The sequence below is a fragment of the Sceloporus occidentalis genome, unplaced genomic scaffold (genome assembly GCF_023333645.1).
Source record: "Sceloporus occidentalis isolate IW3139 unplaced genomic scaffold, rSceOcc1.0.p SCAF_2, whole genome shotgun sequence".
NCBI lineage: Eukaryota > Metazoa > Chordata > Lepidosauria > Squamata > Phrynosomatidae > Sceloporus > Sceloporus occidentalis.
Window position 1 is genome coordinate 57742340 of NW_028316982.1, and position 24187 is coordinate 57766526.

Genomic DNA, 24187 nt, shown 5'->3' on the forward strand with positions numbered 1-24187 from the left:
GTGCATAATGTCAGTTTTGAATTAAAAGTTTGCTGAAACATGTTGAACTGCCATTCATATTTGTTTGTTTGTTTGTTTGTTTTGTACTCCATTAAACTTTCCCTATTCTTTTGATGTTATTTCTACCTCTGGTACCAAGAGTTTCTGTTAAAGAAGTAAAGCCCAGGAACACATCTGCTTCATTAACTGAGGTATACCTATAGGTTTGTTTTGGGGGTGGTGGTGGTGGTGGTAAGGACAGGAATATAGAAGTAAATTAAGATGCAGTAAATTAAATTGCAAACAACCTTTGTTTCTAAGATTAAGCCCAAAAAGAGAATGTGTTCTAAAAGTTAGCATCCAATATTTTAAATGCTAATTGTTCCACATAAAAGATATTATTTCAGCTGCTTGTTTCTGTTGTTTATGAACATCACAGCTGCTGAGAAAAAGGAAGGGCCAACTCATGACATTTTGCTGCCTGCAGCAAAGAACAAAATGCTACTTCTCTCCCATTCCATGTACAGAACATGACCAGACCCAGCAATGGAATCTTATATAATTGCTAAAGGTCAGCATCTTCCATCATATCTAAGGACAACAAGGTGGTTTAGGGGGTATACAGCAAGCCACAGGGCAGGCACTCTCCTGTCCTCCAACATCTTGCCACCCATCATCTGCTAACCAAGGCAGACTAGTGGTAGGCCCAGCCCTAAAAAAAAGATATGGTACCTTGATGATTGGGCTTGGCTAGGTATAGCTACACATGTCTTCAATCCACCAACGTTCATATTAATTTTGGAGGTTTAGATTCAATATTGCTTTCCAAAGAGACCTTTTTTCCCTGCAAAAAGCCAAGGAAAGCCAATATGTAACATTTGCTTTTGAGACTGAGCTGCTGTCTCAAATTCTTAGTCCCTGGGAGATGCTATAGATATCTTCCAAACTGACCAAAAGCCTTGGGATTTAGCAGGAGGTATAGCTGCACTTATTAGTGTTTTTTTCTGCTAGTCATACAACATTCCTCCTACCCCAAGAGTTTTTGTAATTCTGATTCTAACCACAATTTTTTTTTATCCCCACTATAAGGTGGGTGGAGCAGGGACGTAGCCAAGGCGGGGGGGGGGGGTTCTTGGGGTCCGGACCCCCCCTTCCATTAGAAAAATGAATGGTGTGTGCTGCTGCGCCGCCGCACTCAAGCCCCATTATAATGGTGGCACTTAGTCTGCCCCCCCCCCCTTTCTAAAATCCTAGCTACATCCCTGGGTGGAGGGCTGGTTCCCCTGTCCCAGAAATTTTTGATATAGGCTCAATACTCATGTCTAAGTCAAGGTCAGATTTTGGGGCTAAAATGATAGATTTTGACATGACCCATGTATAAGTTGAGGGTAAAATTTAGGGGCATGTGACACAGGATCTATAGGATGAAGCATAGGAAAATGATGCCAAAGAACTTAAAATTCCAGCAGGCATAACTGTTTATGCTCCCACTGAAGGCTGGTTGGCTGAGAGAGCAGAGGGGGGGTTAGTGCTTTTAAGACAGGTTACACTTTGCCTTTCATGAAGGGATAGTTCCCTTTTTATAAGAGTTAAAGTACAGTACTTACATTGACCCATATACAAGTTGACTCAGGGTTTTTTAGGTCAGTTTTTTGACTAAAATTCCTAGTCTTAAACATGAGTATATACAGTAAATATTGCATATCTGTGTCTATAATCTTGGTTCCTTCGCCTGTATTTTCAGACAGCCCCACTGATGAAATTGGTAAAATGTTATGCTTTTAAAGAAATGTTTTAAAACATTTCAAAAATATAAAATTTAAATTTAAACTATGAAATTTTAAATTGTAATTATGTTTTAAAAACAACCTGGGATCTCTCTTTTGTCTTCCCACTGAACCTCACCCCACTCACACCTTCTCTTCAGCATTTTAAAGAGCACAGGGGAGTGCCACAGCCCATTTCTGTCCAAACGCAGATGCTTGAGGAACAATGGTGCCACTCCCTTAGGGTGTCACCCCCCCCCCCCCCAGGATTCAAGTGATGCCACTGTCAGAATGAAAACAACCTTTGCAAGGTGTGAAATCCTAAACTTGAATATCCTGATGTTTCCTGGAGCTCTTGAGCAGTCTGGAAGAGTCCACAGAGTGCTGCTCTTACCCAGACACCAAAGTGGGTAGAAGGTACCTTGAAAGAAATAAGACACATTCTGCTTTTTCAGCTGTAAAAAATAGCAACAGTGGGAAAGCAGGATATTTTTCTTAAGATTCTGCAATGCATAGCTAAAGTTGCCATGGTAAGAGTCAGGAAATGGAACAACTGAGTTAGAGCAAATGTATGACATGTATAGACAAGACACTCAATGACATCCGAGCACAGAGATGGAGATGAAATGGGGAGGAGTGAAGAAAATGGCTGAGACTGAAAAACAGTCAAGGCAGAAGGTGAGGAATGCGTGTTATATCCATATGTATGTTACATTCTAATTGCTTTACACTTTTTCTCTTATTGCAGGTGGTTTTATCATGATGTATTTATAGCTCTCACAGAGTATGTCATCATCCGAACTCTGTGACAAGCATACTTTTGCAATAACAAATTGTGAATAAATGTATGAGATGAAACACAATCCTGTGTTTCCACATGTACCTATATAAAGTAAATATGCATGTATTGTGCAAAATCATCTGAGATCCTGTTTGTCTGTTCATAAGGCATATAGTTGAAAAGAAGGGCTAGACAAGGTAACTGTTACATAAATTAGTAACTGGTTGACTGGTCGAACCCAAAGGGTGCTCAACAATGGCTCCCTTTCATCCTGGAAAGAAGTGACCAGTGGGGTCCCACAAGGCTCTGTCCTGGGCCCAGTGCTATTCAACATCGACTTGGATGACAGAATTGGGGGCATACTTATCAAATTTGCAGTTGACACCAAATTAGGAGGAATAACTAATACTCCAGAGAACAGGATCAAAATTCAAAACAACCTGAATAGACTAGAAAGCTGGGCCAAAGCTAACAAAATGAAATTCAACACGGAGAAATGTAAGGCACTGCACTTAGGGTGAAAAAATGAAATGCACAAATATAGGATGGGGGACAGCTGGCTGAACAAGACTACATATGAAAGGGATCTAGGAGTCCAAGTAGACCACAAGTTGAACATGAGTCAACAGTGTGGTGCGGCAGCTAAAAAGGCCAATGCAATTTTAGGCTGCATCAATAAAAGTATAGTGTCTAGATCAAGAGAAGTAATAGTGCCAATGTATTCTCCTTTGGTCAGGCCCCACCTAGAATATTGTGTCCAGTTCTGGGCACCACAATTCAAAAAGGACATTGAGAAACTGGAGCATGTCCAAAGGAGGGTGACTAAAATGGTGAAGGGTCTGGAAACCATGCCCTATGAGCAACAGCTTAGGGAGCAGGGGATGTTTAGCCTGGAGAAGAGAAGGTTAAGAGGTGATATGATAGCCCTGTTTAAATATTTGAAGGAATGTCATATTGAGGAGGGAACAAGCTTGTTTTCTGCTGCTCCAGAGACTAGGAGACAGAACAATGGATGCAAACTACAGGAAAAGAGATTCCACCTCAACATTAGGAGGAACTTCCTGACAGTAAGGGCTGTTCGACAGTGGAACACACTCCTTCAGAGTGTAGTGGAGTCTCCTTCCTTGGAGGTCTTTAAGTAGAGGCTGGATGGCCCTCTGTCGGGGATGCATTGATTGAGAGTTCCTGCATGACAGAATGGGGTTGGACTGGATGGCCCATGTGGTCTCTTCTACCTCTACAATTCTATGATTCTATGATTCTAAGTGAAATCTGGATTCTATGTAGATGTACAGTTGGCTCTTCTTATACACTGATTTTTTATACAGTGTGCCCGTGTCATACGCGGGCACGCTTTACACTGACAAGCTTATGCGTTCAAGCCACGGGGGTGTGCGGGGCGGAAGGGGAGGCATGTCCCATTCAATTGAATGGGCGCACGTGCCCATGGCGCCCCCGTGCCACCATACTGCCGTGCACGAGCCCTATTGTTTCCAATGGGGCTTGAGCATAGGTGGAATTCGCCTTACGCAGAGGGGTCTGGAACGGATCCCCCACGTAAGGAGAGGGCCTTCTGTACACAGATTCAAGCAACCATGGTTTGAAAATGTTTAAAAAAGTATAAATTTCAAATTTCAATCCTTGATTTTCCATTTTATATAAGGGACATCATTTTCCTCTGCCATTATATTTATTGGGACTTGAGCATCCATGGATTTTGTTATCCAAGGGGGATCTTAGAACCAAATCCCAGCATATAACAAGGGTCCACTGTATGTACAGATTCAATCTAGGGGCTCGACAGACCGCCCCAAAAGGGCATGCTGGAGCCGCTCGTTTTTGCTCCTGAGGGAGCCTGCAGCAGCCAAACCACGCGGGCTCCTTCCACACCAAAAAGAACCCACTGAAAGCGGGTTCTTTTTGGCTTGCATGGGCACCACCATCAGTGCGCCATTAGCGCATTGTGGCATGTCTATGATGCAAATGCAGCGCCCAACATAGACGCGGTGCCACACTTGCATCATCATGGCAGCCCCTGTGGGGACGGGAGGCCGCCATGATGGCAGCGTCAGTACAGACTAGGGTTTGGGAGCGTGCAATTGGTGTGTGCTCCCAAACCCTAGTATTGGCACCAGCACACCACTTCCTGCCTGTCTATCTTGGGCCCTAGATATTTTCAATGCTTTCAATCTGACCTCTATCCTAGGTTTGGGACTGAATCTGACTCATTCATCCTGATGGATAACATAAAGTGGGAGGTAACAGAGGAAATGTGAACTTGTTCATTCTTCGCCTGGATGTTTCAGTAGAGTTCCTTCCCAAGTTAGGCCTGAGAAGCACTGTTTTATAGTGGAGCTGGTTGTGTCCGGAAGATAAGTCACAAAAGTAGGTATCTGGAGACTGCCATTCCATTCTATAGCCTGCAAGGCTCAATCATGTCTTCTGTGATATTTCATATCTAAATTAAGATGCTGGATGAATTCATTTCAAGATTTTGGTTGGGACATTATCAGTGTGCTGCGGACACCAAATTCTTCAGGCTGTAGCTTGTGGTTATTTGTGGGCCTGGCATGCTCCTGGCCAAATAGCTGTAGTGGCTGAGAAGGTGGAGCATCTTTCTTCTTTTCCAAGTTCATGTGGTGTGATAGGTTCATCCATTTCTTGAATAAATCAGGGCAGGCATACCTTCATGACATCTAAATTAGGCTGCACTTTTGGGTGATGCCTTTGAGAGTGGCTGGGAAATAAAACAAAATGTTCAAAACACATCTGTCAGATTGCTGACTGGATTTTACAGATCAAAGCACATCATTCTGTTATGAGAAAATAAGAAGAGTCCTGCTGGAACAGACCAAAGGCCTATCTAGTCCAGCATTTATTTCTCACAGTGGCCAAGCAGATGCATCTTCCCACTTGAGCTCCATAGCAATTGGGGGGTAATATATCATATATCATCATTAGAAGCTATTGATAGCTTTATCCTCCCATGATATGCATCACTGCAGATATTGTCACTATTCAGAAGAAGCTGTACAGTTGGCTCTTCTTATACACTGATTTTTATACACAGATTCAAGCATCCACGGTTTGAAAATGTTAAAAAAAAAGTATAAATTTCAAATATCAATCCTTGATTTTCCATTTTATACAAGGGACACCACTTTGCTCTGCCACTATATCTATTGGGACTTGAGCATCCATGGATTATGTTATCCACAGGGGATCTTGGAACCAAACCCCAGCGTATAACAATTTTCAGTTATGGCAACATAGTTGTAGAATACTGTCCAAAAGCAAATCTGCTTAGTGACATCACCACAAGTTGGAAGTAATGAGTTGCAAGTGTCATTGTTAACTGCCCTCGTCAGCCTCAACTTATGGTGACCCTGTCGATGATACATCTCCACGACCCCATGTCATCCACTGCTCTGTTCAGGTCATGCAGGCTCAGGCCTGTGGCCTTCCTGATTGAGTCTAACCATCTGGCATGTAGTCTTCTTCTCTTTGTGCTGTCCTCTACCTTTCCTAGAATCATTGTCTTTTCTAATGATTCACACTTTCTCATGATGTGGCCAAAGTATGACCGCCTCAGTTTAGTCATCCTGGCTTCCAGGGAGAGTTCAAGCTTGATCTTTTCTAGAACACATTTGTTTGTCTTCTAAGCCATCCACGGTATCCTCAGCACTCTTCTCCAACACCACATCTCAAATGAGTTTATTTTCTTTCTATCGGCTTTCTTCACTGTCCATCTCTCACTTCTGTATGTGGTGATGGAGAATAATTGGCTTGGACGTTCCTCACTTTAGTGTTCAGAGCTGTATCTTTACACTTAATGATTTTGTCCAGTTCTTTCATAGCTGCCCTTCCCAATCCTAGTCTTCTTCTAATTTTATTGGCTTTAGGACAGGATACAGTGTTGAGACAGCCACGGTTGCCTTAGTCGATGATCTCCATCCTGGCATTGACAAGGGAAGTGTGACCTTGTTGGTGCTCTTGGACATCTCAGCGGCTTTCGATACCATAGACCATGGTATACTTTGGGAACGCCTGAGGGAGTTAGGTATTTGGGGCACTGAGCTCCAGTGGTTCCATTCCTACCTCTCGGGCAGCTTCTAGATGGTGAAGCTGGGGGACATATGCTCTTCTAAAAGAGAACTGACATCTGGTGTCCCTCAGGGCGCCATTCTGTACCCCATGCTGTTTAACATTTACATGAAACTGCTGGGAGAGATCATCCAGAGACATGGGGCGCGGTGTTATCAGTACGCTGATGACACCCAAATCTCCTTCTCTATGTCTGTGACTGATGCAGTGACTAGGAATGGCATTTCTCCTCTGGATGTCTGTCTTAAGTCAGTAATGGGCTGGATGAGGGGAAACAAATTCAAGCTGAACTCAGAGAAAATGGAGGTACTTGCGATAGGTTCCCCAAGTCCAGGTATGGAGATTTGTCAACCAGTCCTGGATAGGGTCACACTTCCCCTGAAGGACGAAGTTTGCAGTTTGAGGGTACTTCTGGATCCATCTCTACAGTTATCATCTCAAGTAGATGCAATGGCCAGAAGTGCCTGGTATCAACTTTGGTTGATATGCCAACTGCGTCCCTGCCTGGACCGAAAGGACCTTGAAGCAGTGGTACTGGCACTGGTAATCTCTCATCTTCATTTCTGTAATGCGCTATACATGGGGCTACCTTTGTACCAAGTTCGGAAACTTCAATTAGTGCAAAATGAGGTTGCCAGATTGGTAACTGGAACACTTAGGTCAGACCACATAACACTTGTACTAAAATCTCTTCACTGGCTGCCAATTAGTTTCTAGGCACAGTACGCAGTGTTGGTTATTACCTTTAAAGCCCTACATGGCTTGGGCCCGAGTTACTTCAACGAATGCCTCTCCCTACACAATCTGCCCCGCACTCTCAGAACAACTGGGAAGAACCTCTTGATTTATCCAAAGACTAGATTAAGATCAACTTTTCACAGGGCGTTTACTGCTATGGCTCCCAAATTGTGGAATGGCTTGCCGGAGGAGATCCGTCTCATTACCACCTTAGATGCCTTCAAAAAAGCACTCAAAATGGATCTCTTTCGGCGAGCCTATCCCTCTGATCTGCTATAACAATTATAAGAAGACACTTCATTTTGAGCATAAATAGGAAGTTATATGTTGATATTGAATTTTATAGGATCGATCTATTGTGTTTTGTGAATGTGTTTTAACTGAATTGTAATTTTAAATTTACTGTTGTACACCCACCTCGATCCACAGGGGGAGGCAGGAAATATAAAAATAAAAACTATTATTATTATTATTATTATTATTATAAATTTATTGACTGTAGTCTCTGTACTGATATAGTTATCTGTAATTAGTAACTTCAGGTGTAACAAAGCTACAGTTAAAAAGTAAAGCAAGTAAGCCACTGAATATTTTGGGGATTACAAAGTGATATATACATTCTTTGAGATAAGTATATTAAACAGTGTCAGTGGTATGGAATGTAGAATGTGTAGGTATGTTTTTTATTTAAGCAGGCATGTATAATATGCTTATGTGAAATATGGTTATGATACGTCTAAAACAAACCTATCATTTGAAAAAGAAAACTCAGAATTTTAAGTGCTGCTGAACAATGCTACTGTACTCCTCTATCCAGTCTTAATAAAAAAAATAGCAAGGGGAATCACTTTCACTTATTCCTTCTTATAAAATGAACTGAACTGAATGATTAGAATGTTTGCTACTATCTTAATGTTCTTATTTTTTTTTAAAAAATACACGTTTCCAAAGGTAGCCCTTGATGAAATATGAATGCTTTCAATTAGTGTTAATTTGGATCCTGATTCTGCACAGTTAACCAACAGATTGTTTTGAAGATGTACATCCACAGGAAGTTCTTTGAATGCCTGGATCATCTGGGAAGACAGCTGCTACAGAGAGGCAGCAATTTTTCACAGTGGGATCCTGCCTTCTGATGTCCTTCACTCTCACATTTGAAGGGTTACGCAGGACAGGAAACAAAACAAGTTGCTTTGAATTAGCTCCTTTTGAAAAGGTTGCAGTTTTTTACTCTGTGAACTTCTACATTGCTGACCTAACCACATATCAGCTTTCTTTCAGCTTTTAACAACTTTGCTGTGAGGCCACAAATGTACCATGTTCTATCAGCAAGGAAAAGTAGTTTGGAAATCCAGCCAACTGCAAAGCAGATTTCTCCTACTCGAGTGCTTTTTTCAGTCATCAAGAAGTGACACTTTCATTTGTGGAGCTTCAGAAATCATTGGTGCACTCTTCCATGACTTGATCATATGATGTTGTTATATTACAGCATGCAGACAGAAATTTCCTCAATTTCTCCTGCAAAGTTTCTCATATACTAGTGGTTTGATGAATATTAGAAGAGGTAATTTATTACTGAGACTGGAACTTTTCTGACCTCTTCAAGGCTGATTGCCTTCCCTCTGAGAAACTGTTGGTGACTAATGTATCATGGCCCCATGCCTTGCCAACACTGAGAGACCCCATCTGGTGAATAGCTTGCCCCATCAATTTCAACCTTTTGCCAGTAATTTTTCTTTTACTGTTTTGAAACCCTGTTCTTTAAATGAATGTATTATATTTTTCATCTCTAACTCTGTGTAATGTTTTTATTCCTTTCAATTTCACCTGCTGGTTTTGGTGCTCTTTTAGTGAGTAATGGCATGGTGGATGCAATATGTTGCTAGCTGTTTAGCATATTATTGGGCAGAACAAGATATGAAATGTAAGGTACTGCACTTAGGGTGGAAAAATAAAATGCACAGATATAGGATGGGTGACACCTGGCTGAATGAAACTACGTGTGAAAGGGATCTAGGAGTCCAAGTAGACCACAAGTTGAACATGAGTGAACAGTGTGATGCGGCAGCTAAAAAGGCCAATGCTATTTTAGGCTGCATCAATAGAAGTATAGTGTCTAGATCAAGAGAAGTAATAGTGCCACTGTATTCTGCTTTGGTCAGGCCCCACCTAGAATATTGTGTCCAGTTCTGGGCGCCACAATTCAGAAAGGACATTGAGGAACTGGAGCGTGTCCAAAGGAGGGCGACAAAAATGGTGAAGGGTCTGGAAACCATGCCCTATGAGGAACGACTTAGGGAGCTGGGGATGTTTAGCCTGGAGAAAAGAAGGTTAAGAGGTGATATGATAGCCCTGTTTAAATATTTGAAAGGATGTCATATTGAGGAGGGAGCAAGCTTGTTTTCTGCTGCTCCAGAGAACAGGACCCGGAACAATGGATGCAAGCTACAGGAAAAGACATTCCACCTCAACATTAGGAGGAACTTCCTGACAGTAAGGGCTGTTCGACAGTGGAATGCACTTCCTAGGAAGGTGATAGAGTCTCCTTCCTTGGAGGTCTTTAAACAGAGGCTGGATGGCCATCTGTCAGGGATGCTTTGATTTGGATTTCCTGCATGGCAGGGGGTTGGACTGGATGGCCCTAGTGGTCTCTTCCAACTCTACGATTCTATGATTCTATGATTCTATATACATCAGTTGAGATAAATATAATAGATTAATAATATGGTCACACATAGAATGGAAAATATGTGCAACTGTACTCATTTTGCAATATTTTGCAAGGATTGCCATCTGCAGTGACTCCCCCCCCCCAAAAAAAAACCCAAAACCACAGAAGGTTCCTGCAGATATCTCTTGCAGCAAATCCACCTACAGAAAAATAATTGGACACAACTTTGCTAATCCTCCTGCTTGCCAATGATATAGAAATGCCTATGCTGGAGGTTTAAGACTAAAAGGTGGGTTTGGTGGGAGACATTAGGAGATGTGGCTATGGAGACGTAACTATGTGCCAAAAGTACATCTCCTGATACAACATTTCAGCCTATTTGTCTAGTACCTGGGCCTCCTCATCACTGGGATCTCTCCAAATACAAATTGTTTCCATGGCTTTGCCTTCCATAAACCAGACTTCCATTATATTATATCAATTTCTTTGCCTCCCCAGTTTTTCTATATGGTCTATCATTTATCGCCCAATTCAGTGCATAGTTCCTCAAAAACAAATCCCACTGAATTAACTAGTACCTACTTCTTTGGTGCTCTTCACTGAACTCTCTTCCTGCCAAGTCTGTGTCCTTTAGGAAAATGTATCTACCCACACCAGACATAATATTTCATCTGAGACTTAGCCAAGAATGCAAGGATAGAGATAAGGTTAGACATGCAGTGAAGGACACATATATGAAAGAAAACTAACAAACTGCATGTGCCAATAACATTTTCAAGTTTATCACTGTAAACACAAGTTCCTTCTCTCCCTTCCTCTTTTAAAAATAACACATAAGGCACATGTCTCTGGGAAATCTGTTGTTTTACGCAGTTTGTTTTACAATGTGTCCTATTCTTGGGCTTAGCTGTCATACTGTCTTCCAATGTCCTTAAGCTTGTGAAGAATCCCTGTGGTTCCAGCTAATATCATGGCACTCAATTGTTGTTGTTGTGTGCCTTCAGGTCATTTCTGACTTATGCCAATTCTAAGTCCATATGGGATTTTCTCGGCAAATTTCTACAGAAGGGGTTTGCTATTGCCATCCTCTGAGTCTGAGAGAGTGTGACTTGCCTAAGGTCATTTGGTGGGTTTACATGGACAAGCCAGGATTTGAACCCTAGTCTCAAGAGTCCTAATCTCACACCCAAACCACTCCACAATGGCCCTCGCTGTGGTTTATTTATTAGAGATTTCAAAATACACCTCACAGCTTCAAAGATTCAGTTTTTATTAGAGTATGTCTGAAGCTACTCTAAGATCCAAGTGGTAGTGTTGTACCTGATTGCCAAGAAATGCAGTTTCAGGCACATTAGAATATGTTGGGCAACAATAACACCTAGCATATGCTATAGCATGGCACACAAATCCATTCTGAGGTGGAAAAGTGACAGGTCTAGGGATCTAGATCAAGACGGCATCCAAAACCAGAACCCACAACAGGTCTTGTTTCATCTTGTGTGTGGCTGGTGGTGAAACAGAAGGCTTGAAATTACAGGTTGAAATATAAGCCAGGAAACAACATATATTACCAGAAAATCATGCAAAAGAGCTAGGCAAGACCAAATCCTATATGTGCAAGTCCTTTTGGGGATTTTTAAAGCTTGCTTTTCAGAGAAACCTTCTTAAAGTTTTCTAAAACCTGGGCACCACCTATTGGCCAATATCTATATATAATTTTATTTTATTTCAATTCTTTCTCCTCAACCAACTTCAGATCAGTGTTTGTATATAACAAGGTACCAGTAGTAGAGATACTTGTTAACAAGGGTTTTTTGTTTGTTTTATAACAAGAGCATAAGGAAGTTGTATTTCAAAAGTATGGTAATAAGTCAGAAAAAGTTGTTTGTGTGCAATGAATAACATTTCCCCCTTATTTTTCAAATACTCTTTTTAAGCATGATTAGGGATTTTTGAGGTATTTTGAGTGTAATTTTCCAAAATGCCTAACCATCCAAACTAACAGGGTTTTTAAAAAAAGTAATAAAATTGCATGTAACATAACAAGCAGAGAAACAAATTATTCCTTAAGCATTGCAATGAGTTACTCAAATAAAATATTTTTAAAAATAACTTTCCATGCTCTGATTCAAATTAAAACGTAATAAGAAACCAAGACAATTGTAGCCAAGCTTGTTGAGAGCTAGAGAGTTGGCAGAAGACAATTAACGCTACTTCAGCAACCACATTCATTAACTATGTGATCTAACAGATTTTTAATGAAGAAAACGTTTGAGTGAAAAAGTGACAGATCATCACTAATGAAGCAAAGGTTGAGACACCACTTCAGAAATATCATCATTATGCATGATAGATGCAGAGATAAGAAAGTTAGTGAAAAAGTATTATTATGTTGTTTAAGCTTTAAAAGTACTTAAGTATGTTTATGTTAAAAAGGAGACATTTACTACACTTAACTATAACTTCTCATTTAAATTTACATCACAATTCTGTGCTAAATAGTATACTGGAATAAAGTTGAAAACTCCCGTTGGTAATGTCATTCTTTCCACCATTCCACATCCCTGGTTTCACATTGAAAAAGAAGGAACATTTTGGGAAGTCCCATTTCTCACCCACCCACCCACTGACAAAGAGGTTTGAAATAAGTACACACAGGAATTATTGCAGGAAATAAAAACCTTTATTTGTAAATGATGCCAGTCATCCCATCAACAACATGATTAAAAAGACTTTATATACATGATTGGTGGGTATAATTTTTAGAAGGAGAAACTAACAAGAACTATTATTTTTTCAGCACTACTTTTTTGGAGAAACAGATAAATTAACAGTTTATCTGCTGCTTGGGGCAGGGAGATATCATTCTGCTGCTGTTCCACTCTTCTCCTCTGTCCCCTTCTGACTCCAACTATCTTCATAATTTTCTAAAACTTCTCTGAGAGACCAAATAGAAAGAAATGTTCAGACAAAATTGGAAAGCAAGGCACTTCACACTGAAATCAATGAATGTAATTTTTTTAAAAATAGGAAAACCAAAAACAACCACCACTCCCAACAAGGTTTACCTTAAGATGGTGCTCCACATTGTCTGAGAAGCTCAACTCTGCAGAAATAGTTGCACACATTAGATGGCAGCAAAAGTTGCACTTCACCAGTAGTCTTTCCCCTGGCTGGCTGTAGGCACTCCCACTGTTTCATACCTTTATTCAACCCAAAAGTAAATGGTGCTGGTCTCTCTGTTGGTTGCTTGAGGTTTGGAATAACAGCAGCAGTAACAATCACAATGACAACAACAGGAAGAAGACAGATAAATCTGTTAATTTCTCCCTATAAATCCATTAATTTCTAAAAACCATAAACAATTATAATCTACTTATTATTATAGTCCACAATGATCCCCATAACTACTTAAAACACCTGGTGTTGAAATAGGTGAACACATTGACATGGATGTATGATTTCTCAACAAGATCTATTTTATTTATAATCCCCATGTGCTTGAAATGGGGTGCATTTTGAATAATGCTACATAGAAATTCCTCTTGATTGAAAAGGACACATAAAAATACAAAAAAAATGTAATTGAATAACAAAGCAGTTGTATTTTCTACAGAAAATATATTCCTTTTTGAAAATTTCCAACTGGCCATATTTATCTGCAATTACTGCTTCTGGTCAAAAATACACTTGCTAAAATGTTGAAAATAAGTTTATATTAGCTATAAAATGATCCTTGATGTTGTGGAACCTGTCATTTTTTCCTCAGGCCATCTTTGAATCCCCCACCTTCCATTCCTTTCTCCCAGAATGCTATTTTATGATCCTCTTACCTCTTTCAATGGCATCTCTTCGTCTAATATTTTCGGTAACATCTGTTTTGTAACTATCCACTTCTGATGTCTATTTTCTTCCATCTTCCTATACCGTCACCTTAGGAATGCTTCTGCATTTCATAGACACCTTCTTTCCACACTGCAGTTCCTTCCCACAAGGCAGTGCACCATGAGCTCCCTCTTCCTGCTCTTTCCACCCCTCTTCCCTTGTGCACTTCACAGTCTGTTGGATTTGTGGCCTGCCAGAGTGAAAACTCCAACAGCAACAATAGGAGAAGTCATGTGTTACCCAAGGTCCAGTTTTCCTTCATTTCCTCTCTTTTCTGATATCAAGCTGATATTAAAAGGATGTTTAACTCATGTAGCCATAAGGGTGCTGCAATGTGGGAAAATAGCCATACTATATAAGGAGCTCCATGAGGTGCAGCATGAGACTGGAGCTCGCATAATCCCATCACTGATATGAGTCATGGTGGTTGATAGACCTTGTGCTTAGAAGTGAACAGAAATCCAAGTTAATGCCCCTCTGGGAGCGATACTCCTTTGTCCAAGGACATTTCACTGATTATCCAGCCATTCACAAGTTCCTTTCTCATTCATCTCTCTTAGAAGATACTCCTTAATCCTGAATTCTGCTACAGGACAGGTTATAAATATGGCTGCTTAGGTACCAACAATTAGGTCTCACTTGAGATCAGATAAACACTCTGCCCATATCTCACTTGACTCCTCAGTGTTGCTAGCCACGCCGCGATCCCTAGGCAGCTTGCTGAGCCACTTCTCCTCCCAGTATCCCCTGACTGGAGCTCTGCATTTGGAAGCTGTACAGGATTGGCCTCTGCAACCCCTTAAGTCACTCTCTGTTACCACCTTTTATTTCATTAGTTCCTGAATGTGTATGTGAGTGAGTGTCCTTGTGTGAATGGTGATAGCCTTTGATTCATAAAGAAAACTATTTTTTGGAACTTGCACTCTGTTTCTTGGAACTGATATACACAGGCTTAATTCTCGCTGTGAATTGCCCAAGCCGACATAGCTGATTTTATTTGAGCTAATAAAATTCCCCTATTGAGTATTAATTGTGGGTGCTGTCCTGGGGCCCTGGCATTTTGGATAACACATTGGAAGAATGAGAAAACAATATAGCAAACAAAAATATTATGCTCCATATTATTTCTTGAGAAATGCCATCAAAATTACATTGAATTTTGTTTGAAAAACCAAAACACTCTAAGTTATTTTTAACATTAAAATGTAATTAAAGTAATTATCATTGACGTACTGATTCTGATTTCTCAGTAGATATTCAAGCATTTTATGTCATTCAGAGTCACATATAAAATCCACCTTAATTCCTTAGAGAAATTAGCAAATTAGTTCCTTGCCTTTTGATTAAATCTTCTGTTATTAAGCATCCTCACTGGCAAAGACAGTTTGCTAATGTTAGTTATCAGTGAGTATTAGAACATTAGCATTTGTAAAGGAACTCAAATATAACAAAACACCAATGACTGCCTTCCAATGATAGCCTTCCAAAGGAAACTCAACCTGAACTCCTGGAATTGTTCAACATCTGGAAAAGTTTAGTGAGCATAACAATAACAAACTTAGAGAGACCACAGCAGTATGCAACAAATATTATGTACCACAAAATGGCCCATGGGAGAATTCCTAGATTCCAAATGGTGCCATGCATAATTTTTCTCCATCGCACAGTCCACTTTCATTCCAACAACATTCCTAAAATTGAAGATATTCTTTAAAATAAACAGATAGGTAGCAAATTGATTCCCTTCCCCCAAAACACCCCATGAAAGAATTCATACCCAAGAGAAACAACCAGAGCAATGAGACAAGCTCTGTCCATTCTCTTTCATATATATTTCACTCAGTCATTGTAAATATGAAACAGCTGGAAAGAGTAGATCCCAGAACCCAGTAATTTTCCAGTAATTTTCAATGATTTGGAATCTTTCTATTACTTAGCATACTTTTTCATTTTGTGTTTTAAAATTATGCATATAACTTCTCTAAGATGGGACAAGGGTTAATCATGTCAACATAAAATCTCCACAGAGGTATCTCATGATATATCTGCACTATAGAAGCAACCGAGGAAGTCATTTCCTGTATCATAATTTTCCACAGGGGTAAATTGTCAATAGTAATAACCAATTCAAAGAAATTATCATATGAAAGCTCAATCCATAAAGGCATATCCAACAGAGGGTGAAAATGAGATAGCCAAACCATTCAAATTGATGTGAAATACAGTGTAAGTATAATGTAACAGCTAGAAATCAGATGACAATTAAAGAGTAATTGCTCATACCAGGAAAGGAGATCCGTCGTTTCAAACCCACGCAGTCTAATCCTGTAGGTGTACTCTGGGAATAGAGGTGAAGTTTGATAGGCAGGGCATCAAAGGGCACAGAGGAAGTACTGGATGGTCTCATTTTAACCTATACCAAGAAAGAAAACTGTTAATACTGAATTAAGGAGGCAAGTAGTTTGGACAGAGCCCACAAGTTATTTTTCATAGTCCTAAAAGTAGCATTTCTAAGTTCTGAACTTTGACCTGAAAAAAAGCCTTTGCCCTTTAAAAAAAATGTTTTCCACTAAAAAAAGATTAGACTGGTGTTAAGAATGGGTCCCTAGTTGATTACAGAGAAAGCAAAGTGAGGTTTTAAAGGAGATCAGTAAGTGTTACTAATGAAACATGCAAGGAATTTCATATGCATCAGAAGCACTGATTAAGGCTTAACATGAAGGATCTCAAAGAAGAAAGAGGGCATCTAGTATTAAATCTTCGTGGAAATCCCAGAGAAATACAGTATCTTGAAGAGGTATTTATTAATACTCTTTGACTTTTCCACATTCTATTGAGTTGCAACCTGGAATTTAAATGGATTTACTGGCATTGTTACCATGTGATAGTGAGCACTGCTTAGCACTGTGAAGGTGCACAGTATGTTTGTGTGGCATAAAAGGAAACAAAAACATTATCTTATGTGTCTTATGTACATCAAGTACAACACCACAAAAAAACTATTTCAGTTCTGAGTTGTAACTCAGTAAAATGTGGAAAAGTCCATATGCCACAAGGTATTAGAAAACAGCAGAAGTGGTTAAAGGTAAAGCCTGAAGGGAGAAGATGATGGTAGAGAGATGCAGCCAGAGAGGACAAAATAGCATCTTTGGTTTCTTACTTTTAACAGATCCTCTGGGAGGTTACTCAATTCGTTCTCTCTGCCTGACTGTGTCTCTTTCATAAGTTTCCTTTTCCGATTCCTCTCCATCCATGTATCATCAAAGCTGAAACGCTTGTATAGGGGTCTGTGTCTCCTCCTCTGGGCATGCTCTTTTGCTTTCCCTTCCTGAACATGAAAGGGAAGCAGCCAGGCTTTGTTCTCTATATTTGAGAATGAGTGTGGAGATAGTGGCAACTGAGTAGACCTCTTTTTGCAATGGAGACCATGTTTTTCACCGGGCCTCTTTTCTGGTGAAATCTGGCTGGGTTGGGTAGTCTCCTATTTTGTAAGCAACAGGTAAGAACAAAAACATTGGTTGGCTTGTTGAGTGTGCTGGGAATCAAAGCAATGATGCTGATTCTGGAATGTCATACCCATTTACACTTCTTCAAAGCAACATTATCTGTATGTTACAAACATGTCCCATTGGAGCCCCTACTAGTTCCCAGAGATTTCCAGTCTGGAAGCTGTCATCTAAATGAAAATTCAGTTGTGTAGCACCCTGTATAAGCTTGACCTGTATCACATAGTGAGGAAAGAATATATAGATCTTATTTCAGCATCCCTAAGCAGCTGCTAGGGGCCAGCATCCTGGCAGGGCCAGCCAATGCCTGATCCATGCCAGAAGGCCAGTTGTGCAAGACCCCAGTTACATTTTCCTCAGTGCCCCTCACATAGCCTCACTCCACAGAATTGCTGAAAATTTAAAATGGCAGCTTAAAGCCACTATGTAAGCCTACTGACTTAGAACTGGCCCTAAGAATACATAATAGCTAAAGAGTCCTCTAGAGTAGACCAATGGTTCCCAGATGTCTGCCCCAGCTGATGTCTGCCCCAGTCCAAATCCCAGAAGCCCCAGTGAGCATGGCTAATGGTTAGGACTTCTGGGAATTGTATTGCAACAATATTTGAAACCTGAGTTTAGGAACGACTACTCTTGACAATTCTGAGCATGTCAATAGACCTGTTCTAGTTTTGTTTTGGTTTTGCAGTTTTGGCCCATGACTTCTGTTTGTATACTACTTTATTTTATGAACTGTGGGACTACAGTTAACATAATAAATCTGCCACTGTCCCAGTAATGTAGTACAAGCACTGACAGAGTCGCTGAGGCCTACTGAATATAAAAAATGACATGAATCTTGAGGAAAGGACCTTCATCCAGTGCTAGAGCATTGCATGCAAAACAGCCCAGGTTCCATCTACTGTTGTTGTTTTAAATAAAGATAAGTACAGATAGCAGGTGAACATTACAATTCTTTGTCTGAAACCCCAGACAGCCTTTGCTGATGTGATTTGAGCCAGATATGCACAGTTTGATCCCTCCTTCCAACTGTCATCTTCTGGCCTGGGAAGGAGTGAAAGGAGAGGCCCAACACCATCGGGCTCGGCCTCGATTAAGAAAAAGAACCCTCCCTCCAGTCCATCTGCCTTGGTCCAGGCCTCAGAGGGAGAGAAGAATGCTGGACCTGATCCACCACTGCCACCATTCCCTTCTCCTTTTGTGTTGTGTCTTTTTAGATTGTAAGCCTGAGGGCAGGGAACCGTCTATTATTCCCTCTGTTGTAAGCCGCCCGGACTCCCAGTGATTGGGCGGCATATAAATAAATCCTATATTATTATTATTATTATTATTATTATTATTATTATTATTATTATTATTATTATTACCAAGCAAGAAAATATTCATTGATCATTGAAAGGTAATAGTGCTGACAGTCACCATCATTTCAAATCAGATAAGATTTTTAAAACTAAATTTGGCCAATTATTTACAAACAGAGGTTTCTTTTGACATTATGATTTGGAGGTCCTACTTTAAAACAATCCCAGAACTGCAGTCTCAAAACTATAGTAGGGCCCTAAATTCCTGTTTCTTCCTGCTCCTTAGTATCATTACAGAAATTGCACAGATTTTTTAAAAATCTTGCTTCTGATATGTTTGATCTTGCATATGCACTCGTAGGATTACTTTAAAATATTCTGTCTGTTATTACTGCTACCTAAGGTAGACCCACTGAAATCAATTGAACTAAATTAACTGTGAATGGGACATCCCATTCCTTTCAGTGGAAGGACCAATACTGGATTTTGCTCATGATTTTGAAAACACAACATGACAACTGAACTGGTCCAGAATTCCATTCAATCTCTTCAATACAGTGGGGCCCTTGGTATCCACTGGAGTTTGGTTCCAGAACCCCTCATTGATACCAATATCTTTGGATGCCCAAGTCCCATTATATACAATGACATCGCAAAATGGTGTCCCTTATAAAAATGGTAAAATCAAGGTTTGCTTTTGGGGGGTTTCTTGGGGGTCAGGATATTTTCAAGTTGTGGATGGTGGAATCCATGGATAAAGAATCTGCATACAAGAAGAGCCAGCTTTATATTAAAAAGGGCTTCCTTTTGGAAGAGGAGAGTGAATGGAAGGAAAAATATTAACTAAAAAGATACTACATCCAGTACTCACGTGAACCCTTCTTCAAAGCAACTTACCTCATCTCTGATGATATCACTCACTGAAGAAATCATGTTTAAGCTGATCTGTGACTGGCTGCTTATCCCACTGTCTTCTTTCAGGTAGTCATTATCTAGGGAGTGAACAGATTGCAAGAAGCTAGATCTGGGCTTTAGTGTTTTTGGCCTCTCAGGTGCTTCCAAACTACCATCAGTCATGGAGATATTTCCAAGAGATATCATTGATGTGGAACTTAATCTCCCAGGGTAATGGAAACCTCTGCGTTGAGAACTGGTTCGAGGACTTTGTGGTTTGGGACTCATGGGCCTAGATGGCATATCTTTACGTTCATACATAGACAACTGAGGGCAAGAGGGAGTGAAATGAGAAAATGAAGACTGCAGATCAACTGGGCTAATTGGAGATTTCAACCAGAATTCTTCCAAGGAACTGTCCCCATCATTGCCTATTGCTGCTTCTTTCCCATTACAGTCTGAGCTATGTGGACACTGTATAGTCAGATCATGACATGGCTCTCTCCTCCTCCTCCTTGTGTTGGTTGATGGAAAGTCACCAGTTCCAGAGGAATCCAAATATGCAATTTCTGTAGATGAGCCATTAGCCACACTTGATCTCATAGATACTTGCCCATTGTGAAATCCCTGTTTTTCCTTGGATGTTCTTCTCACAAGGCTGCCATGGTTCCTATTTGAACAAGGACTCTGCTGTGTTGGAAGAGAACTAGTTAATGCAGACCGTTTCAGACCATCTGCCTCCTTGCTTTTCAAAAATGCTTTCCAGGATGTTTGGTGCAACTTGGCTTTTTCCTTTTCATTTTTCATTGAAACCTTTGGACTATGTTCAGCATTTTCCTTCTCCAGCGATTTAGATTCAAAGAAACTTGAAAAGGACCTGTGAGCCAAGGCTAACCGACTCCTGAATTTTTTACCCTCTGTGCTTTTGTTTCTTTTAAAGTCATTTTCAGATGACGATTTCCTGAGCTCAGAATACTCTGAAGCATCATTCTCATTATTCTCCACAGACCCTAAAACTTTTCCTTCTGTGTATTTTGTTCTGGGCAGCACAGGAGAAGTATTTGTTCCTACACCTTCCATAAGTATGCGTCCAGAGCCTGAAGCTTTTCTCAGGCTAATCCTGTTGAAGAGTCCAGCAGGTCTCTCATAAAATAAGTCATCATCATCTGAATACTCTGCAAGGCAATGTTCTCTGCTTTGGAAAGGAGAGTTGGGTGAACTGATGGGTTTCATACCATCTTCCATCTCTTCCTCTTTATCTTCATCTAGTGTTCCTGTCTTGGTCTTGATGCTGTCCTGATTTTCAGCATTTGCAAGCCTCGTTTTCCTAAAAGATGCCATTTTTGAAAAGGCTAAAAATTTTGAATGCTTAGCAGACCTCTCTATGGCCCCAACCTTGTTGTTCTTTTGCAATGCCTTATAGAAACTGTTATTATTACTCAGGAAATTACAAAGGTTCTCATCCATCTCCTCACTGTTTGTGCTCCCAGTGCTGATAGTATCCAGGCCTGCACTGCTAATGTCTTGGTTGTTAGCTTTCACCGAATTTTCACATATATCTGGGTTTGAATTCAGCCCACCTGTTGTGATGAAGCACTTTGGATCTTCTGTAGAGAAGCCCCTGTTTAGTTCTGTGCTTGGGGAAAGGTCTATTTTCTCTTGTACTGTATCACAATGTTTGGTGTTATCTTCCCCAAGTATTTGCTTGTTAGAATCATTATTCCCTAAGGTCTTAGATGCAATAGTGTCATCCTCACACAGGTTATGAATGCTGTTCACTTCCTGTACTCTTGACAGACTTACACAAATGTTCTGCTCTAGATTTGCTTGCAAAGGTTCATCCACCACTATACAACTTGAGGTTTTCAACAGCAGGTTTGCTTCTTGCACAGTCTTTGGGACAGAATTAGCTTTCATTTTGCAGGGGTTTCTATGTAATGCCTCTGCATTTGTGGCACGTGATTCTTTCCAGGTTTGTGTAGGACTTTCCAAACTTAAATTTGTTCTAGGAGAACCATTCACCGCACCAGCTCCTGTAGGGTCTGACACTGAAGGGTCTGGTACTGAAGATAAATCCAGAAAAGTTGCTTCTGCTTCCTCGTGTGCATTTTTTGCATCTTCTTGGGTGACCCATCTAACAGGGAAATCACTATTGCTGCCTGAAATAACCTGTATAGGCAAACTGTCTTTTCCACTACTGGACTGTGCATTGATATTTTCCTGTGATTCTGTGGCATCTGCTGTGGTGCTGAAATGAAAGACTGACTTCTCATATTCCAGTATTTCAGTAGCAGATTCACCCAGGGATTTCTCACCTTCCAGCTCCCTCAGTTCTAATCCTTTTTGGCCAAAATCAGGCATCAATACAGTCTTTAACTCTGGAAGCTTCTCTGGTTTTTTCCCCTGGCAAATGTACTCTGGCTTCACTGCTAGTTCAGAGACACCTTCACTGCCACAACTACAACAACAGTCCTTCCTTTCCATATTCATGAGTTGCACATTTGTTCTTTCCTGATTAGAAGAACATTTTAAGGCACTGGAAGTCCTGCTCCTCTTTTGAAGAACAACTTCATTTTGTTCTTCTGTGAAGTCTTTTCCACTTGATAAAAGAATCCTATCCATCACCCCACAATGTAAATCAACTCCAGACTTGCTTCTCACCCCAGTTCTCCCTAGAAAGGCCTCACTGTTTTGAGTTTCAAGATATTGTCTCTCCATGTTCACCTCTGTACTAAATATAGAAGCATGAATACTACCAGCATCACCTTTATCTGCCATGAAATATTCTTCAGCATCATGGGTGTTAGATTCAGAACTACATTTCTGACAGAACCCTTTCATTTCTGTCTCAGTCTCTGATGTAGCCTGATTTTTTAATACTATTTTGGCATTTATATTTTTGGGGGCACATTCCAGAGTTGAAGAATTCCCCTGTTTGAAATTATCCACTATGTGATAGGGCAGCTGGGATAGTGCCAAAGAATCACATTCTGATGTATCTGTTCTTTTTGTTATAAGGCCATAGATCTTGGATTTGTTGTGCAAATTCTCATTGGCAGGCCATTGGGAGCTGGCTGCCTGTGTCAACTGGCTCTGATTTAAGACAGTGTGTGTATTAAAAAGTAATCTTTCAAAATCTATATCTTTTTCCATATTTAAAGAACCCTTTCGGCTGTCATCAGACCTTTTAAAGTTTTCCCTTATATGCCCAAATCCTGACACTTCTAGGGGTATTCTGGAGCATGACCAACTTAATTTATCTGCCAGACAAATACAGTCATTGTTTTCTCTGGCTGCTTGGGTAATTATGTTTTCAGGTGAGCTGTGCCATGGCTTCATTTCTAAGATCCCTGGCCTTACAGGTGGCAGCTGAAATGTAGATGTTAAAGATGGCAAACCTGTGGCCTTGAGCTTTTTGCCACACAACTGGCCATCAGCAGGTATTTGACTATCAGTAATGTTCATCCTATTGCACTTTGTACTAGGTATGCAGTCCTGCTTATACTTTACTTTGGATGCTTCACAGTTTCTTTTCCATGTTCTGTTTGTTTCTAAGTGAATGTTAGGCAAACTGTATCGTGAAGCAGCTTCTGAGTGGGCAGAAAAATGCCGAGGTTCAAAGAAATTCAGACAGCTTTCAGAGTTTGCTCTGAGATTAGCACATGTTTTTGTATCTGTCCTTAGATTGCATTTGCTAATAGCACCGTTAGCAAGATTTTTTGAGCCAACACAGTAATGTGCGCCACTCACCACTAAATTTGCCTCCATGCTCAATAACACAGAGTCCTCCTTATGAGTTTTAGATGTGAGACAGGTAATACTGTTGGGTAACACATTCTCTTTTCCATTGATTTCTTCTGCTTTTGATTCTGTTGCTAGGATCTCCAGTTCAGTTTTGCTTACTCCTACATGTAAAACTGATGGCAGATCTGCTGCTTCCTTCTTTATACATCCCAGCTGTCTTTCACACTCAGACTTCGAGTGAGCTATTTCTGCTTTTGTTTCAGAATACTTATGCCATGGGTCTTCTATTTCTGAAGAAAGGCAATATGAACTCAGGTTGGTTTCTCTAGTTACATCACTGGCAATGGATTCAGAGTCTGATGCACTTTCATAAGGCTCTGTTTTGATGTCAGACAGTGATTCACTCTGATGTGATTGGGTCTCAAAATAGTCTTCATCTGTTTCCTGGCCTGATCCACGTACCTCCAGCTCCAATGTACTTGGGACAGAAGAATTCTGATCTTCATCAAGCTCTCCTTCACTTGTACAATTTTCTACTGGCTCAGGAGCCTGCAAAGAAAGAGAGGAAAAATTCATTAAAGTCGGCATGAGAAAAAGATACTATTTAGACTCTAAGAGCCTTATCACAAGAGAAAGGAAAGCTGAAGCAGAGTAACAGTTTTCTCTGTGCCTTGCCATGTGCTGTCGTAGCACTTCCATTCCCCATTCCCAAGAAAGACCGTCATAAAAGCATGTCTTCTGTTTAACAGATTTTTCCATTGTGACAAAAGACACACTTTTACAACTGTTTCCCTTGGGAAGAGAGCAGCAGTGCTACC

At 40.4% G+C, this 24187-nt stretch overlaps 1 protein-coding gene across 1 annotated transcript in view; it reads right to left on the reverse strand.

Annotated features, from left to right (window-relative positions):
* The window catches only part of ARHGEF4 (Rho guanine nucleotide exchange factor 4), a 226773-nt gene that overhangs the window by 119378 nt on the left and 83208 nt on the right, over positions 1 to 24187 (reverse strand). Inside the window, exons 3-5 of the mRNA XM_089509561.1 lie at positions 19629 to 23918; positions 17085 to 17405; positions 16208 to 16337 (exon numbers count right to left, since the gene is read on the reverse strand). Coding sequence (XP_089365687.1) covers positions 16208 to 16337; positions 17085 to 17405; positions 19629 to 23918 — 4741 coding nt within the window. The remainder of the gene's footprint in view (positions 1 to 16207; positions 16338 to 17084; positions 17406 to 19628; positions 23919 to 24187) is intronic.